Source organism: Sinocyclocheilus rhinocerous, unplaced genomic scaffold, assembly GCF_001515625.1.
Source record: "Sinocyclocheilus rhinocerous isolate Xijiao unplaced genomic scaffold, SAMN03320098_v1.1 scaffold314, whole genome shotgun sequence".
NCBI lineage: Eukaryota > Metazoa > Chordata > Actinopteri > Cypriniformes > Cyprinidae > Sinocyclocheilus > Sinocyclocheilus rhinocerous.
This window is the reverse complement of record NW_015630021.1, coordinates 3048477-3069098: the sequence shown is the minus strand read 5'-3', so window position 1 is coordinate 3069098 and position 20622 is coordinate 3048477. Positions and strand designations below refer to the sequence as shown.

The 20622-nt window shown below is 36.0% G+C and overlaps 2 protein-coding genes across 2 annotated transcripts in view; one reads left to right on the top strand and one right to left on the bottom strand.

The window, feature by feature from the left end:
- Window positions 1-1053: 1053 nt before the first annotated feature.
- On the top strand, window positions 1054-6119 carry LOC107739572 (non-syndromic hearing impairment protein 5-like). Its single transcript, XM_016551740.1, has 9 exons — window positions 1054-2022; window positions 2143-2335; window positions 2749-2905; window positions 3484-3604; window positions 3848-3976; window positions 4134-4261; window positions 4687-5035; window positions 5118-5191; window positions 5340-6119. Exons 1-9 carry the CDS (start codon window positions 1785-1787, stop codon window positions 5565-5567), a joined length of 1617 nt encoding a protein of 538 aa, XP_016407226.1. The 5' UTR covers window positions 1054-1784; the 3' UTR covers window positions 5568-6119.
- Window positions 6120-9393: 3274 nt separating this feature from the next.
- Window positions 9394-20622, bottom strand: part of LOC107739609 (MAGUK p55 subfamily member 6-like) — a 20805-nt gene continuing 9576 nt past the window's right edge. The window contains exons 5-14 of the mRNA XM_016551768.1: window positions 19014-19132; window positions 17397-17549; window positions 16273-16425; window positions 15888-16115; window positions 13775-13906; window positions 13587-13683; window positions 13241-13309; window positions 12527-12688; window positions 12228-12436; window positions 9394-9570 (exon numbers count right to left, since the gene is read on the bottom strand). Coding sequence (XP_016407254.1) covers window positions 9394-9570; window positions 12228-12436; window positions 12527-12688; window positions 13241-13309; window positions 13587-13683; window positions 13775-13906; window positions 15888-16115; window positions 16273-16425; window positions 17397-17549; window positions 19014-19132 — 1499 coding nt within the window. The remainder of the gene's footprint in view (window positions 9571-12227; window positions 12437-12526; window positions 12689-13240; window positions 13310-13586; window positions 13684-13774; window positions 13907-15887; window positions 16116-16272; window positions 16426-17396; window positions 17550-19013; window positions 19133-20622) is intronic.

Here is a 20622-nt window from a genome sequence, read left to right as displayed (position 1 = left end):
GTTCGTCGGCGATTCGCCTCGGTTTTTCGCCTTGCGTTCAGTGTGAAACGGCCTTTAGGGTGTCCCATTTGTCATTTTAGCGTTCAGAAGGGTGCTCGCGACCTTTACTATGAGTTTGTTTGTAATGATGATTAAATGTGAACATTGTTTAAGTACCACTAAATGCTCCTCAGATCCCTGTAACTTTACAATGAAGTCCAGCAGTCTCTTTAGCTCTGCAGTGTGCTCATCGACAGCCTGAATGTGGATTTCCCCTGAGATAGCACTCTGTACACTGGCTGAAGAGTTCCTAGGAGCAAGTTTCTGGCCTCATCAGTCCAGAAGGCAAACCGCTGACCATGCCTTTCAAACATCAACAAGATTAATCTAAAGTACTGCCAAAAGGACAGGCTACTAACACATACTGTGGTGCAACCAAGCAATGAGCCCAGATTAATTATGAAAGATGATTTATACTTAACTAATATACTAAAACAATGAGTATCAAACACGTTTTCACACTAATACAGTAAGCTACAGGTAAATCTCACATCAACATGCTTTTATCATCTTTTTAAGTTTAATTAATGTGCTGGCTAGATTTACTTATTGTAGTCATTATGTCAACAAGGTTTAGCTTAATTAAATCATGGCCACGAATTAAGAACATCGTAATAATCAATAAAACTAGCAATCGGGAATTCATTATTATTTCTTAGCAGTTCTCACGTTGGCTACGTAAACTTTGCATCGTTTAAAGGTTATAAAATAAAACTTAATTGAAAATCGGTAAAGTTACTCACTGATTGCTGTCCATGTCGTCCATCTTTAGTGATCCAATTCGGTAGGTGGCGCTGTTACAAAATAATAGGGTCCTAGAACTGCAGCCTCCGGTTGTGCAGGAACATACTATTGCCTACTACTCTAAAATTAATACGGGGAGCGGCTGGAAACTAGCGACCTCTCCTGGTTGGAGATTGTATTGACATCATAAACTGAAAGCAATCTTTACTTGACTTGCTTTTCAAATATTTTAAAATTGATCATCCGAGTCTAATATGATCCAGCGGGCCGCCAGTTGCCCATCCCTTTTCTACACCTGTTTAACATCCTTTGTTCATAACTCAGTAATGCTGTTTAATAAACACAACTGTCACTACAGCTTTACTGGCCCATTGTCAGGAAAGTTCCACTGACTGGAAGCCCCTCAATTAAAATTACCCTAATTTTCTCCCAGTTTAAGCCCTTTAGAGCGGTAGACTAAAGCTTTTACGCTGTCTTATTCTGTTAACATGATGAACCATATCTGTGTTACACCTACAAGCCACCATCTGCAGTGCACAGCTGTGGTTGAAATGCTATTTTCAGCCCTTCTCAGCAGTCCATGACATCTTAATTCATTGTAAGATTTGATTTATTTCACCTGTCGTTAATCTCACCTAATCCGTGCTATTCATATTCATCTGTTCTCTCTTCTGTTATTTATTCCTGTTTTTGGTATTACTTCATGATTTTGGCATGAGGAGAGAACTTCTCACTAACCGCTGTGTGCACATTTTGGTGTATTTTTGGTTTATTATGTTTGGCCTCTGCTGTGGAATGGCTGTTTGCATATGTTATGATAATTCTGTGGTTTCACAACTAATAAAGGATTATGTAAGATAAGTTCATGTATATTTGGGAATTACTGCGGGGAAAATTTCAATCAGTAATTCAGTTGCTGCTTTTATACAGTTTGCATTTATCATTAGGAACAATGCTTGAGAAAAGTCAGTGAAAGTGTTCACATTTTCCACTTTGGTTTAATGCTGTCTGTTTATGTGTTTTTGCACAGGATGTTTGACAGAGCGACAAAGAAGCTGATCCAACAGCTAGATCCTAAGGGTGCTCTGATTGCGACTTCCAGACTAAATGATTCCGGAAAACTCCAGGCGCTTGCGGTGGTGCTGAAAACCCAGAAAAGCTGGTTCTGGCAGCAAACTAAATACAAACCCACAGGATTCAAACTCAATGACCTGCTGGAAGGGGATCCAATTAAACCAGGTAAAGTGCATAGTGAATAGGTATCTCAGTAGAAACAGATGTTTTTTTCAAAATATGCCTAAATGGAACTGTCTTGTGTTTGTCCTTGTTGAAATTAATATCTCTCTTTGTTTTGATCAGTGTGTGAGGAGAACGAGTTTGTAACGTTTGAGGGAGGGTACAGAAACTCTGTAACTGGATCTATAGAGTTGGGAGGTTCTGCTGTCTCCCTAAATGCGAATGGACAGGGCACATCGAAACTTAGTTTATCAATCGGGACACTTAAGAAGGAAGATGTGGATATTCCCAGTCTTGTGACGCTCATTAGAGGAAGGTTAGAGAAAAACAATTTAATATGATGTCGACCCACTTAAATGAACGTTAATTACAAACTAGGGAGAATATGTTTTTTTAATCATAATTTGGAAAATCAATTCAAAACCTAAAGTTGAACCTTGTGGTATCTCTTGACAGGAATGTTCGTTCAAAAATTATTTTTATTTTGAACCCTCATGTTATTAAAAATCTGTAAAGAAGATGTTTTAAAAATGTTTCAACTTTTCATTTTCATTGTATGGAAAAAAAAATCTAACATTTTTCAAAATACCTTTTTTGTAAAATCACACGTTTGGAATGACATGCGGATGAGTATATGATGACAAAATTGACATTTTGATGCATATAAAATGATAATCTGATGTGGTTTGATATTCATTCCTCTGCTTTTTACCTTGATGACCCCCATAGGAAGTTGGACCTCAAAAACTCTTTTTTCAAGCAGTCCCCCCCAAAACACATGGCTTTTACCATCCTTAAAGAGCGAATTTTCACCACCCACCCATGCTCCATCTCTTATACCAAACTGGATAAGGCCAGCTGCCATGCTGCGGTTGATTTTGCCGAGGTTTGTAAGAAGTAGTGTGTTCAGGGATTGAACGGTAATGATCAGGAGTTTAGCTTCATTAATGAATGTCATTATCATATCATATCATGTCATTAATAAATCTCCTTTTCTGACTCAGTGTTGTTATTGGTAACTGCACTCTAAAAAATGCTGGGTTAAATATAACCCAGCACTGGGTTAAAAAGGGACAAACCCAGCTATTGGGTTGTTTTGACCCAGCGTTGGATATATATTTATATTTAACCCAGCATTTTTTAGAGTGTGAACTATTCAAATAATTTTCAGTAATTGATATAAAGCTGAAATAAATTAAAATATAACATAAATATTGGATGAAAAACTGAAACTTAAAACTTAATCGAGAAGAACTAAACTTACTAAAACTTAAATAAAAAAAATGTACGCTATATAGAAATAAAAAACTGCACTAAATAAAAAGCACATAAAACTACTGAAATTAAAATCAAAACTGAAAATATAAAAGTAAATGCTAATTCAAAATATGAATAAATACTAATTGTATATAAATAATACTAAACAACAACAACACAGAATTAACGGCCTTTTTGGTGTTTCAGATGCACGTTAAAGACAGCGGTGAAATTCAGTATGGCTCTAAGACTGCATTACACATCCCACCGAACACTGTGATGGCTTACAGTGTCATTGAAATGACCATCGAAAGTGACGGCTACTTTGGTCAGTGACATTTATTGAATATGGCTTAACATTACAGTTCCTTTTGATTTTTTATTACATGTATCAACATATATTAAATTCATTACTATTTTTATTCTACTATTACTATTTATTTATATGTATTTTTATCATTTTATATTAATTATGTTTATTATTTGGAAGGGGAAAAAAACAGTTTGACAAATGTGCTGTGTATGTATTTGGGCTTTCCATGTCTGAGTTTTGATTTTTGTGTGAATTTAGATTTGTGCATTTGGTCCAGTGGGTTTGAATCAGATGACATTTCCGAGAATCCATTTCCCAATTTCTCAGAGGTGGATGGTCAATGGCCACTGATCCAGGAAGGTTTCCCACTTACTACTCTAAAAAAAGGTGTGTGTTTCAGTTCCTTTGTGTTCTGCTTAAGTATCTGTGCAGAAGTAGGATTAGCCCTGCATTTCTCTTTCCCTTTTTTAAGTTCCTGGTTCTTAGGACATTGTGATAATAATAATGAGGCACTTTGAGATGTATATTTGTGGTCTCTTTGCAGCACTTGCAGATGTTCAGACTAGCTTTTGTGCACTGGCTGACTTGTCTGCTGAAAGCCGTTCCTCCATCCTTCTCCTGCTGAGGGAAATTCTGACGGACCGATCTGTCTTGTCAGCTTTGGTGGAAAGAGTGAGTGATAGTATAAGGAACAACGATAAGAAACAATGCTTGCTAAATCATGTCCAAAAGTTGCAGAAGGACATTGTGAAATTGCATAAATGGGTGATTCTTTCTTTAAGAGGATTTTCTGTCCTCTAGGATGATTTTAAAGATTATTTCACGGTAGATTTGAATTTTTTCCTCATTTTTAAGAGAGTTTAAAGGTGCCATAATTTCTCTATTTTGTGCTTGTATCCACAGATTTATTTCTCCTCCTATATTTTTTATTTAATTAGTGTTAGTTTGAATATCATTAAAAGTAAACGTTTCATTTTTCAAGATTTCAAGTAGTCAAGGGTCATGCAACTGAAAAATGACACAGATATGAAAGTTTTTTCCTCTTTATATCACTTATATTTAGTTTTCTCTGATCGCATTGTCTTTTTGTCTTTTAGCTTGAGGTGTTAAGCAGCAATGAAGCTCCGTGCTTCTTAGACAACGAGTTGTCTGAAAAACAGAGCCAGATCATTGGTGCTTTTTTAGACTTACTGAAAGGTGAACAACTTGACAAGAGTGGACTTACCACATCAACGTCATTGTCCAGTTATAATGGATGTCAGATATCAACAGCCAATCACAGGGATTCTCCCTTGGCATCTGAGTTAAATGGATCAAGCCCCATACCAGAAGAACAGAATGGATGTCACAAGGCTGTATCTCATCAGAACGGATGCTCAACAAAAGCAAGCAGGCAGAGCATGGAGCTTATGAATGTTATGGAAATGCTGATCAATTCTCTTGACGGTTAGTACTGTACCTAAACTCAGAGGTTTCATATGTACGTAGACTGTCTGTCTTCACTCATACACTTTATTGTTCGATTCAGAACTCACGGATGCTGGACTGGACCTGCTAGAGCCGTTCTGCACTTCTGAAGGTCTCCAAAGTCTACAGGATGTAGTGAGTTTAATATTGTTGGATGCCAATGCAGATTCTGAATGAATGCTTGAGAAAAATTGAAAGTAGTTGAAACAAAAAAATAAAACAAAACAAACATTAAAATAAAAAATGTAATAATTTTATTCCATTTTGTTTTCTGTAAACCTAGGTGATTCATCTGACTACTAGCGATATGCCTAGTAGCAAGGACACCATGCCTGTTTTCCTCCAAAGTGACAATGAATTCCACAGAGTGGAGGAACTTTTTAAGTCATGCAATGTTTTACTAAGGAAAGAGAATGACATGTTAACCTCAGAAATTACCTGTAGAGAGGGCTTCCTCCCAATGGTTCTGTGCATTGCCATCCATGGCCTTGCATCCTTTGTTTCTGAGTGACACTGTTAGTGCTTTTACTGACGGCTGAAATAGGCTGTTAAAGTGTCATTTTAACATGTTTTCCCAATTACAAAGACATATTAGTTCATGCAGAAATTACTTGCTTTAGTTTTAATGCTCCTATGTGCAGACATTTACTTGCTTATTAATATTTTGCATTAATTTTATCTTTGTTAATTCCATAAGAGTAATCAGTCTAATTGTAATATATCTCCAACAAGGTGCCTTTACTCAGGTTTATACAGATTTGAAATATTTCTGCAAAAAAAGTTATATTTATACATAACTTTATTTTCCAGATAATTTTAGTTATTTTCCCAAACTAAAATACTTTTATTTTCTTTTATTACAGTGAAATTGTAGTAAAAGCCTGATTTAAAAAACTTTATGAAAACAACAGTTTATTTTGTTCTCTGAAATTGATTTGTTTTCCATAGATCATTTATAGATAGCAGTATTCATTTAGTATTTCTTTATTTGCCAAGGATAAAAAGGATACGAATGCTAGGATGAAAGTTCAGAATCAGATCTTTTTTATTGTAATATTTTTCATAATATAAAATTTGTGTTATTTTGTGTTACTGTAAATGTATCATTTTGGCAGATTTTCAAATAATAATGTGCTCATCACTGCACTCGAGCTATAATTTTTTACTTATGTAGAATATATGATAGTATGCTAATACATTTATTGTATCTCTCTGCACAGGATTGAACGCAGCGATTTTCTCAAAGATTCTGTTTGATTGCATCGTGCACATTCTAATATTGTACATAATTTTCGCGCATCAGGGCGCTGCTATCAATATGTGGGGTAGGTATTTAAATCCCCTTTGAATGAGCGCTTGCAGTCAGTAGTTCACTTTCACTTTCGATTTCGCAATCACGCGCGCACTGTGCAAAGGGAGCACATCCTACGATAAAAGATATTTGTCAATGAGCTCGGGATCTGTTGAGCAAATCCTCCAACATCTTGTCAGTTATCTCTCCTTACTTTTGACCCGTGATCAGTCAAATCTGACTTCTGCAGGTCGTGTTGGATGCAGGGTTGTTGTTGTTTTTTTTGGGCTGCTTTTAAACTGTTGTCATGGGTTGATTTCCCCCAGTGGGTTAAAGGTTTGAAATATTGCATAAATTACATTTGGTTGAATTGCGTGTACTGTAACATTTTGCATTCTACCTGTAATAAAACTAAATGATTTGAGCTGTGTTTATGATTCATTTAGTATTTCTTTATTTGCCAAGGATAAAAAGGATACGAATGCTAGGATGAAAGTTCAGAATCAGATCTTTTTTATTGTAATATTTTTCATAATATAAAATTTGTGTTATTTTGTGTTACTGTAAATGTATCATTTTGGCAGATTTTCAAATAATAATGTGCTCATCACTGCACTCGAGCTATAATTTTTTACTTATGTAGAATATATGATAGTATGCTAATACATTTATTGTATCTCTCTGCACAGGATTGAACGCAGCGATTTTCTCAAAGATTCTGTTTGATTGCATCGTGCACATTCTAATATTGTACATAATTTTCGCGCATCAGGGCGCCGCTATCAATATGTGGGGTAGGTATTTAAATCCCCTTTGAATGAGCGCTTGCAGTCAGTAGTTCACTTTCACTTTCGATTTCGCAATCACGCGCGCACTGTGCAAAGGGAGCACATCCTACGATAAAAGATATTTGTCAATGAGCTCGGGATCTGTTGAGCAAATCCTCCAACATCTTGTCAGTTATCTCTCCTTACTTTTGACCCGTGATCAGTCAAATCTGACTTCTGCAGGTCGTGTTGGATGCAGGGTTGTTGTTGTTTTTTTTGGGCTGCTTTTAAACTGTTGTCATGGGTTGATTTCCCCCAGTGGGTTAAAGGTTTGAAATATTGCATAAATTACATTTGGTTGAAATGCGTGTACTGAAACATTTTGCATTCTACCTGTAATAAAACTAAATGATTTGAGCTGTGTTTATGATAAATGTGCATAACAGTGACTGTAAAATATGTATTTTAGGGATGGAAATTACATTTTTATATTTGGGACATGGTAATTGCGCTACTTTGGGCTGTTTTTTTTTTACTGGCATAGGCTTGGGATGCACAATTAAAATGATGTAATAGCTGTGATCATTATTTTACCTTCCATGATCATTCAGACACGATCAGGTGCAATACTGACACTCTGTCAAGACTGCATCAAATCAAGCACTCCGTAATCACAGGTAAACTGCCTGATCAGTCAGATGCTTGTCATGAGAAGTGTTCCACAAAACAGCTATGGTTTGCAAACAGTTATAAGAGTTGATGTGACAAATACATCTTTTGAATATACTGTGTGAACTCATTGCCCCGTTAGCTCGGAGAGCTTTATTTTCCCTCCTCAATAAGTTTTGTCAGTTGTTTTGTTTATTGGTCTAATTCTTGTTTCTTGGGTTGCATTGGTTAGTCACTCAATTAATTCTCTTGTGCTTCGTTCCCCCCTTCTGAATTATGTTGTATTGATAAGGAGTTGTCACAAAGTAAGACTGTTTAGTTGCGCTATCTTACATTCAATATAAAGTAAATGTAAGTTAAAGTGTCGCCGATGTAACCGGTTAAAACTTGGAGTGGCGATGAGGTCTTAAAATGTATGGAAAGAGTCTTAAAAAAGGTCTTAAAAGGTATTAAATTTAACTCCATGATTCCTGTATATACCCTGTATTATTACTAAATAAAAAAAAGAGGAACAAAGAATAACAATGGTTGGTCTGTTTATTGTCTTGTTGTAACGGACTTGTTGACATAGACACAAAAATACATTTGGCAGAGAGGTCATGGCATTCTGGGACAGAATTTGAAAGACATTCAAGAAAGAAGAAACAACAAGAAAAAGACTGAAATCAACAGGTCTATTTGTTTGGGTCTTTAACGGACTGAGGATAATAAGACACAACATGCAGCCCAATGTTGTACAACAGACAAAATCAGTGAATGAAATATTACAAAAAAACACTATAAATAAAACAAACTGCACACATTAATATGGACTTTTTGCATAAGAGATTCATTACATCTCTTTTGGATATGAAGAGAAGCAAATAAACAGTTAAGAGATCTGGGTCTATGTAAACAGTTTTATGGTTCATGATTTTAGCATCTAGAATGTTCTACAGGAGCCCTTGGCCTGCTACACTCTTGTCAGGTTAGTCCTTCATTTGAGTATAAATCAAAACATCACAGTAGGTTCAGCAACTACAAAATGAAAAAAGGAGAAACATGTAAAAATAACTACAATAATAAATAAAAAAATATGGCCTCTGAATCGCCAAGGCCAGTTTCAGTTTTCCTCGTTTTTCTTTTCTTCCAATTCCAAAGATGTTACAAATAGAAAGATATTCTTTAAAAACATACAAATACTAAAATAAATAAGTACTCTTCCCTTTCAGTTTGAGTAGAAAAACCATGCATTGTGTGCACAATAGTGAGGCTGGGGCTAACGGTGCTTTCGTGGCAGACAACGCTCATTTGGTTGGTCAATTCAAATGAGTAACTTCACTGCCCCACATCAATCTCCTTGCATACCAATCATACACACACACACACACTCAACCACTCTTGCATAGTGATCTTCTAATGCAGGGGTGTCAAACTCAATTCCTGGAGGGCCGGAGCCCTGCAGATTTTTGTTCCAACCCTGCTCCAACACACATACCATGTAGTTTTCAAATAAGCCTGAAGGACTTGATTAATTGGATCAGGTGTGTTTAATTAGGGTTGAATCTAAACTCTGCAGGGCTCCAGCCCTCAAGGAATTAAGGTTGACACCCCTGTTCTAAAGGTTCCCCTTAGTAAACCCAGCTCACTGGAACCCACTGCGGTTCAGTACAGAGTTGCTCCACAGCCGACTGCAGTTTCTCAAATGCACAGTCTAGGTTGTCATTGACAATAATGAGGTCAAAGTAGTGTCTGTAAGCCCGCAGGATACGAGCGCTTTCATCCACAGTCTTCTTCAGGTCCACATCCTGTGAGAAAGAGAAAACAGAATTATTACTTGAATTAAGAGAGAACTTATGATGTTGACAGATTAACCAGATATTCAGTGAAACTAATAATTATTAAGTCCATTTGTAAAACAACCACTATAAATGATTGATTGAATATTTATCACTTTTTAAAATATTTAATTCCTTCCCCCTGCTTTCTGGGGAATAATGATTGCATTCATACAGCTTATTTCACAAACAGAATGAGGGAATTAAGAGTTTAATACCACAAATAACGTCTGCCAGATCGTTGCTTCAGCAGTGGGCGGGACTAACACACAAGTGGTAATTCCATTGGCTAGTATTCACTGATCACTTTCTGCATTTTGATGTTAGTAAATCAATTGGGTGAACGACAATGTGATTAGCACACAACAGACACTGCCCAGTCAACACGTGAGATCATGCGATGATCACAGTGACATCACACGATCCTCATACTGTGATCCTCATGGTGTGAGTATATGAGCTCATTGTGAGTTCACACGATCCTCATACTGTGATCCTTACGGTGTGAGTATATGAGCTCATTGTGAGTTCAATCGATCCTCATACTGTGATCCTCACGGTGTGAGTACTATATGAAATCATTGTGAGTTCACACGATCCTCATACTGTGATCCTCACGGTGTGAGTATATGAGCTCATTGTGAGTTCAATCGATCCTCATACTGTGATCCTCACGGTGTGAGTAATAGGTGAAATCATTGTGAGTTCACACGATCCTCATACTGTGATCCTCACGGTGTGAGTAATAGGTGAAATCATTGTGAGTTCACACGATCCTCATACTGTGATCCTCACGGTGTGAGTAATAGGTGAAATCATTGCGAGTTCACACGATCCTCATACTGTGATCCTCACGGCGTGAGTAATAGGTGAAATCATTGCGAGTTCACACGATCCTCATACTGTGATCCTCACCGTGTGAGTAGTATATGAAATCATTGTGAGTTCACACGATCCTCATACTGTGATCCTCACAGTGTGAGTACTATATGAAATCATTGTGAGTTCACACGATCCTCATACTGTGATCCTCACAGTGTGAGTAATAGGTGAGCTCATTATGAACTCAAACTATCCTCATACTACAGTGGAGATCAAAATTAGAGAACAACCTACAATTTCCTCAATGTCAAGGTCACTGTTTGATCCTATTTGAAGTTATCCTAACAGGAGTAGAAGGGCAGTTTTTTAAGCATATTAATTGTATTCTGAAGCACAGTATAAAAAACCTAAATGAGATATTTGAAAAACAACTTTAATCAAAATTAGAGAACACTTACAGATACCTCCAAGTTATCTGGCACCTGGTGCTAATTTCCTTAATTATAAGACAAACCCTATTTAACTGGCAACATTCCTCTAATTTTCACTGCGATTCACTTTAGTGATGAGAGCAAGTTTAATTTATTTGAGTCTGATGAGAAACATTTTGTTTGGCATCAAACTGGGTAAAGACTGAAGCCCAAGTGTGTAAAGAAGTCAGTGAAAGGTGGAGGAAGTGTCATGGTTTGGGGGATGTTTTCTGCAGCAGAAGTTGAGCCTATTATACAGCTACATGGCAGGTGAATGCAAATGTTTATCAGAACCTCCTTCAGTATTCAAAGCAGGGGCCTCTACACTTCCTACTAATTTCTGACGGCTGTAACCCTCCAAAATTTTTGTTCTTTTTAGAACTTCTTTCGTGCTACAGCGGTTACTGTTCTCTAATTTTGATCACTGTGTTTCCCACAAAATAAAGTACTTTTTTTTTCAGGATTCTTTTATGAATAGAAAGTTCAAAAGAAACACTTTTTAAATAGAAGGAAAATCTTTTGTAACATTGTAAATGTTTTTACTGTCACTTTTAATCATTTTAGTGCATACTTGCTTTATAAAAGCATTAATTTCTTTCAAAACCCCAAACTTTTGAACGTCAGTGTATATCTCATGTGAACGTATCTTATTAAAAAGCAATTTAAAACGGTTTCTCTACGAAAATGAAGCAAGACCGTTAAGCCCATGTTTACTTAGAAGAACAATTAAAAAACAAGCCCTGTACTCAGAATGACTTTCCGGCAGTTAAAACGGTAATGTTTAAAATTACAGCATGTAAGTTGCAATGAGTAAATACAGCTGGATAAAACAAAAACTGTGTCCGTCTTCATTTCAGGCTGCAAAGCAACAAAATGTGATTATTTTAAAGGTGGGTGATTCTTTTCTACACCCACTGTATACTGAAATGTGGTGAAAATAAATGTCTAAAGATTACTGAAAAATATCTTCACCTTTTAACTATTTCTTTCAAATATTTATTAAATTAGAATTAGAATTTTTTTTGAAAGAAGTCTCTTATTCTCACTAAAACTGCATTTATTTGATCAAAAATACCTTTTTTCAGCACTCTTTGATGAATAGAAAGTTCAAAAGAACAGCAATTATTTTAAATATAATTTTTTTGTAACATTATAAAAGTCTTTACTGTCACTTTTGATCAATGCATCCTTGCTGAATAAGATTTAATTTCTTTAAAAAAAATCATTCAGACACCAAACTTTTGAATGGTAGTGTATATTGCCATATATTCTGTCATTTGAATGAATCTAAATGACATAATATAATATCTGTGAACCTCTCTGACTCTGAGATACCCTCACCTGGGGATTGACATCCAGGATACATGTGCGGCCGGTGTTCACCACCTCATGGATGGAGTCGATTTTAGTACCATACAGGTTGCCGTCATACTCTCCGTGTTCCAGGTACCGGCCCGCCTTGATGTCCATCTCCATCTCTAGATGTGTTACAAATCTATATGACTGACCATCTTGCTCATCACTGCGAGACCGCCGAGATGTGTCTGAGATATTGAGACAGAAGAAAAGAAATGGGTAAACCTATGGGCAATTCATTTATAATTTCGAGGTAAGAGTATTCATTAGATACTCACGTGGTACAGTGGTACCAAAGCGAGTGGGATGTAGTACAACTAGTCTGTTTTTCAGGCTACGACGCCCCACTCCTTGCGCTCCAATCAGAATGAGGGTTTTCCTCTGAAATGGCGGCATACGTGCTACTTCCTCGTAGATCTGAAGCTCATGCCGATCAAACTCTGCAGCACAATGGATTTATCAATATTAGGATAATGATGTACATATACTTGAGTAAGAAGAGACGTGTTTTTTACTTATTCTATAAATTATTAATTAAGAATTAAATTATTTTAATATATACATTATTGGTCAAAAGTTCAAAATAATTCAGTTTTTTTGTTTTTTTTCAGTTTTTGAATGAAGTCTCCTATGCTCACCAAGGCTGCATGTATTTAAGTAAAATACAGTAAAAACAGTAATATTGTAAAATAAAAAAATATTTAAAAAAACTTTTTTATTTTTAATAATTGATAAAAAGTGACAGTTACAAAAACGTGTATATTTCAAAGAAATTCTGTTCTTTGAACTTTCTATTTATAAAATAATTTTGGGGGGAAAAAATGTATCACAGTTTCCACAAAAATAGTAAGCAGGAAATTTCAACATTGATAACAATACGAATAATTATTAATAATTTTTAAAAGTATTTAGTTTTATTTATTTTCGTTAAGGCCCTTTCTGATTACATTTCTATAAAAAATTCATATAACCAAGTATTTTTATCTACTTACCTGCATTTTTGGCAGTAAGGTACATCATTTTTTTCTTCTTTTTACCAGTTATTGTTCCACATAGGATTCCTAAAAAAAGAGAGAAAAAGAGAAGAGGAGTGAAAGAGCTATAATATGTAATGCAATACTACATTTGTCCATTAGGTGGCATTATGTTTGTATTTTCTTGGACAAATTTGTGTGTATTCCATACAAATGTGTACAATATATTTCACACAGTCAATACTGCAAAAGCATAATACATTAATATACTATGTCCTTAAAACAGTATCAGAAGTTTCAGAATACTTCTGTCATTTTGTTTAATTTCATGTTTTGGCGACAATAATGTGTTTTGGTGCATCACCTGATCCATCCAGGTCTCTAGGAACAAATGCTTTTCTCTTTTCTTCCAGAAAGTGGCTGGGAATCAGCCCAGTACCTCCTTCTGTTAAATGGCATGCCTGTCAGTCAAAACAATAAGGTCAGTGAAATACAGTAACAGACCAATTCACATGAGCGAGAACAGGAAAGTAAAAAGCACAGTAATCATACCTGCCACCAGTTTGGGTCTTCTCGGTTGACAATCTGCAGGATATCACCCCTTTTGAAAGCAAGCCCCGCCTCTCTGCATGGAATCAGATTGTCATTGGCTGGATTGTAGTCAAAATGTGGCTGTACATAAACCTGAGAGAAATAAAACAGGTGGGATTAATCCAAACACCAAAAAGCACTCAGCATAATTATTATATCCACTAATACATCTCCAGTTATTTATCAATCAGCAAATGAGACAATCTCTGTCTCAGGAAAGTTAGAACTCGAGCTGTTGACATTCCAGCGGGATTACAGAGTTATAATTTCACTCTCATTCAAGTGATTTTAGCCTAAATAAAACGGTAAATATTAATTGTAATACAAATTAATATTCCTTTCCCCCCCCTTTTTTTCCACACTTGTTAGCTTTAGAACAACAAAATGAGGAACAAAGAATGTGCATTAAATGTGTAATTGATATTTTATGTATTTTTCCATTCTTGGATTGTCATAGAAAATTATGGGAAATGAGAATGAGTCATCTCAGCTCAATAAGTACAGCATAATTAAATGAAAATTTATGACTAATACATATTCATTTCAACTAAAGAGTCGAGGTGTTGCCTTGTTATACCACATGGGAGTAAAAAGCAACATTGTATTCTGAAAAAACAACATTTAAATGTTTAATATTTTTAGTGAATTATTGTAGATGTTTTACATGTGCACAATTGTTTAAAGCATGAAATGGATTTATTTTTTTCCAGCATCCCCACAGCATTGTGGTCCCATTCATATGTGCTCGTCTCATAAATACAATCTTTTTTTTAACATGACTTGAAAGAAAAATCAAAAACCTAATCTTACTTTTACACACATAATCTCGTACTAGATCAAGCATCATGATTTGACAAGTGTAGGCACTAAATTTCCATGGCAGATCTCCATGTTCACCACAGATCGAGGAGGAGGGGATGATATAATATTTACATAAATGTATTTAAATAAGAAGCCTTATTTTGAGGCCTAGTGTCACTGAATTTGAGAAACTGAATCACAATAACAAAATGATTTATGTTTTCAGTAGAATCCTTTTCTAAAAGTTTCTTTTGAAGCCATAAATACGTTATGTACACAGAGGGAGATGTGAGCTACAGAGAAAATACCAGGAGCCATGTAATGAGATTGAATAGAGCATGTGTGTGTGTCTTGCCCCAGATAGCATGTAGAGTGTTATTAATAGGGCTCTCAGGGATCTTTTTTACTACAAAGAATCATGGGATTTCACAAATGGCCAAATGTAACCCCAAGGATGGATGTTAAGGGTGCATTCACACTTGTCATGTTTGGTTCGATTGCTCTGTTAGTACGATGGATATGAACTACATGAATGAATATGAATATCATTATGTATATTTAGTGTCTACATTATGCAGTTTTTTTTCAGTTTGGAGTCAGTAAGATTTTTTATTTAAGAAATTAATAATGTTATTTAGCAAATACACATTAAATTGATCAAAAGTGACAAGACACTTACAATGTTGAAATACAGTGTTGCAAAATATTTCTATTTCAAATAATTTTCTTTTTCTATCTCAAATCAATATATTGGAATGATTTCTGAAGGATCATGTGACACCAAAGACATTTAAAAATATATTAAAATAGAAAACAGCTATTTTTAAATGTAATAGTATTTCACAATATTACTGTTTTTACAGCACTTTTAATCAAATAAATGCAGCCTTCTTGAGCATAAGAGACTTCTTTCAAAAACATTTTAAACATTTTACCGACCCCAAACACTCTTGAACAGTAGTGCATATGGATATTATTGTGTGTGTGTGTGTGTGTGTGTGTACCTGTGGTGGCGCTGGAGCGTCTCTGTAGCTGGGCAGTATACATGTGACACCAAAGACATTTAAAAATATATTAAAATAGAAAACAGCTATTTTTAAATGTAATAGTATTTCACAATATTACTGTTTTTACAGCACTTTTAATCAAATAAATGCAGCCTTCTTGAGCATAAGAGACTTCTTTCAAAAACATTTTTAACATTTTACCGACCCCAAGCACTCTTGAACAGTAGTGCATATGGATATTATTGTGTGTGTGTGTGTGTGTGTACCTGTGGTGGCGCTGGAGCGTCTCTGTAGCTGGGCAGTATTTTCAGTGTTATTCCTCCACTACATTCTTTGAGCATCTCCTGGAGTTCAGTGGGATTATTGCCGACGTCCTTCCCATTCACCTCCTTTATGATGTCACCCACATGCAGCAGCCCCTGCCTGTCAATCAGCCCTCCGTGGAGAATGCGAGCGATTACCAGGTCACCCTTGTCCATTCGGAAGGTCACACCCTGGGCGAAACGATAGCATGAGTAATGAAACGCATACAGGCACTTTCGTTCTGTGTGTGTGGACTGGATATGAACTGAAATTATGACTGGATGAGATTTTAAAAGTGGTGACTGAACATGTGGTCACATATAAATCTATATATTCACAAACACACACCAGAGGTTCTCCTGCTTTCTTGCGGATGCCAATCATCCTGACTGCATCAGCCTGCATAAGAGCGTTGTTTACTGCTGCTTCATTGGTCACTTCAGGAGGGGGTGGGGCTTCATAGCACTTTGATGCCACTATATCATGGGCTTCCAGAAGAAACTGAAGTAAAGAGAGAAAATGAGAACAAAATACTGCAGAAAAATGAGAAAATATACTGAGGAAAATATACGAAAAAACGTGAAGGTACAAGAAAAGAAGGTATGAGATGAGACAAAAAAAGAGAAATGAGATGACATAAGATCAGAACAGAAGGTGCCAAAAAATTAGCCAAGATGAGAAGAGAAGTTATGAGATGAGAAAACAACATTAAGATAGATGAAGATAAGGTATGAAATGAGATGAGCTGAGATGAGAAGAGACGGTACGAGATCAGAGAAGGTACAAGGTGAGACAAGAAGAGAACGTAAGAGATGAGATGAGATGTGAGGGTATGAGAAGACGAGATGATGAGAAGAGAGGTTAAGAGCTTTGAGAAGGTGTGAGATGAAAAGAGAACAGAAGGTACAGGATGAAATGAGGCAAGAAGAGGAGGTGTGAGATGAGAAGAGAACAGAAGGTATGAGATTAGATGAGAGGAAAAGATGAGAAAAGAAGGTGTGAGCTGAAACAAGAAGAGAAAGTACAAGATGAGATGAGTAAAGAAGAAAAGGTGAGAAATTAGAAAAGATGAGACGAGATGAGAAGAGAAGGTATGAGATAAGATGAAACAAAAGAAGGTACAAGGTGAGACAAGAGAAGGTAAGAGATTAGATAAGAAGGAATGAGATGAAGAGAACAGAAAATAAAAGATGAAATGAGACAGGAAGATAATGTGCAAGATGAGAAGAGAAGGTACAAGATTAGATGAAAGGAAAAGGTACAAGGTAAGATGAGAAGAGAAGGCATGAGATGAAACAAGAAGTTGGTATGAGATGAGATGAGACAAGGAGGCAAGGTATGAGATTTAATGAAATAAGAGAAGGTACGAGATGAGATGAGATTATAAGGTATGAGAAGAAATGAAATGAGAAGGTACAAGAGGAGAAGATACAAAAAGAGATGAGACAGGAAGGTATAAGAAAACACTGTACCTGAAAATGGGGCTCCTGCAGGATTTTGGAGAGCTCTGCAGTGCTGTCATCTTGTACAGTCAGTCCGCTGATGTCACCCAGAATCTCAGTCACAAGCTCCACGTTATTCTCCTGCACTGCCTCCAACTTCACATCGTCCAAACGCTCATGAGCCTGATCACAAACATCTCATAATTTCATCAATCCATGAACTGATATTTCTGACTGTGTCTAGCTGCTCCTCTGTGAATTTAATACAAATCGGCATGTTTAATATCCAATAATTATTCATTTCGTTCAGTCTTAATCAATCACAAATTACATTTATTATAAAGACATTATTATTATAAATTATTATTAAATTTGCTTATAGATGAATGGCAAATGGTAAATTTATTTATATAGCACCATTAATTACAACCCATGGTTGTCCAATGTGCTTTACAACAAAATAAAAAATGAAAACACAAAAACACATTTACTTAAAAATACACAAAGTATAATAAAAAACAATAAAATGTAAGGCAGGAAAGTGTTAATACAGATTATAAACCTTGTCAAACAAATACGTTTTTAAGCTAGATTTAAAAGCAGATACAGAGGGGGCAAGTCTGATTGTGATAGGTAATTCATTCCAGAGTCTGGGGGCAACTACAGAGAATGCACGGTCACCTCTACACTTATACTTCGACCTAGGGATAACCAACAGTCTCTGTTTGGAAGACTGAAGTGATCTGGTGGGAAAATGTTCAATCAGCAGGTCAGAAAGGTAAAATGGGGCCATACCATTCAGAGATTTGTACACTATGAGTAAAATTTTAAAATCAATTCTGTGGCGCACTGGTAACCAGTGCAGAGAGCGTAAAATTGGAGTGATGTGGTCCCATTTTCGAGTACCCGTAAGCAGTCTGGCTGCTGCATTTTGAACTAACTGTAATCGGGACAGAGCTGATTGGCTAATCCCAACATATAGAGAATTACAGTAATCCAGCCTGGAGGATATAAAGGCATGGATTACTTTTTCAACATTTTTGAAGGAGAGAAAAGACTTTACTTTTGATAGCATTCGCAACTGAAAAAAGCATGATTTCACCACCAAGTTTATCTGCTTATCAAATTTCAGAGACTCATCAAAGACAACACCCAAGTTTTTCACCAATGTCTTCACACATGAAGACCCACCAAGATTTGCTTTGGGATTATGAATTGAATCTGAAGGACCAAAGACTATAATGTCTGTTTTACTCTCATTAAAATTCAGAAAGTTTAGAGACAACCAGGACTTTACATCTGACAAGCAAGCCATGAGAGTGTCCAAACCGTCTGAATTACGTTTTAAGGGCAGATAAACTTGGGTGTCATCAGCATAACAATGGAATGACAGCCCATACTTCCTGAAGATAGAACCAAGTGGGAGCATGTATATTGAAAAAAGAATGGGAGCCAAAATGGATCCCTGAGGAACCCCACATGATAAAGAAGCAGCACTAGAAAAATGATCTCCAATATTAACTGAAAAACTTCGATTAGAAAAATAAGATTTAAACCAATTTAACGCACTACCCTTAATGCCTGCATGAACCCCACAAGCAATGCAAATCAGCTAGAGTAAAGTCTAGGCAGCTGGGTGCACTATACCTTGGCCAGCGAGCGGACGATAGGACTCTCCATGATGCCTTTGAGGAAGATGAGGTCAATGTCTTTAGCCCCGGTGGTGGTGGGCAACTCACCCGGGTTATCCAACACCTGCTGCATAGCTGCACGCATACAGAGAAAGCCGTTACGACATGAGACACACCTGCAACACGCTGAATATTACACACCAGGGTCAGAGGACAGGGCAAAAGATTCACCTGCAGGATTAAACAAATTTCACATCACAATAACAGATGACTGAAATATAACACCCCCTTCCATGGTACTTTCATCTGCTTATTGTACCTGTTTAGCTATTCTTTTGTCTTCAGTGTTCATTTGATCCACTGAGGTCATTTCCTGAGTGTAAACTAGTATAGTGTGTGAAACACATGTAGTATTCAGTTGTACGTGTGTAAATAGAAAGAGATGCCAAGCATATTGACTAACATTATATATTGTTATAATCGACAAGGCTATAAAAGTCATAATAAAGAAAAAATTAAAAAATATATACACCACCGATCAAAAGACAGGGGCTGTTAAGATTTTGATACAGTAAAACAATAATATTGTGAAATATTATTATAATGTAAAATAACTATTTTCTATTTTAATATATTTTAAAATGTAATTTATTCCTGTGATGCAAATCTGAATTGTCAGCAGCCATTACTCCAGTCTTCAGTGTCACATGATCTGTCAAACATTACACTAATATGCTGATTTGCTGCGCAAGAATCATTTCTTATTATTATCAATGTTGAAAACAGTTTTTCTGCTTAATATTTTTGTGATACACTACCATTCAAAAGTTTGGGGCAAGTAGGTAATTTTGAATCACTGTGTCTATTGCCTCTTAGAGCATAAGAGACTTATTTCAAAAACATTAAAAAAAACTTAATTATTACAAACTTTTGACCAGTAGTGTATATTTTTAATTCCATGGCTTATAACAAGATAAATAAAAAATATATTTTCATTCATTCATAAATTTAAAAAAAATAAATGTAAAAATGTTTTTGAAAAATATTTATTTATTTATTAGTTGTTGTTTTTTTACTTTGTGTCATTCATACTGATAAGACCACTCTCTAACACGGTCATTGACAAGTCTTGCTCCACATCTACACACACAACCATTTTGCGAGGCCAAGTGCTCAGTGAGTCACGTGACTACACAGGTCATAGCCTGCAGTAGTGTAATCCATCTGTGACAGTAGAACAGAACAGAGCGCGTATGTGTGTGCTTACACATTTACTCTCCATCAGGAAACAGTAGGCGAGACCAACAGATCAATATTTAACATCAGTTCAGTGGTTCAATTCCACTCACTTAATTCAGGTCAGACACTGTTGTAGTCCAGAAACAACCATCAGCAAGCTCTGACATTATGCCACTGTTTATTTTCTATTGCAAATATGTCACAGAGAAATGCACCCCGGGGCATTTGGCTGATCAGAGTACATTATGGATGAACTGACAGAGTAATAAACAATTGAGGAGGAAATAAAGCACAAATGAAGTTACACACACACTCAAAAATGAGAGCAAACTAAAACTAACTGTGGCACATAAAGGATCAGCTAATATATATATATATATATATAT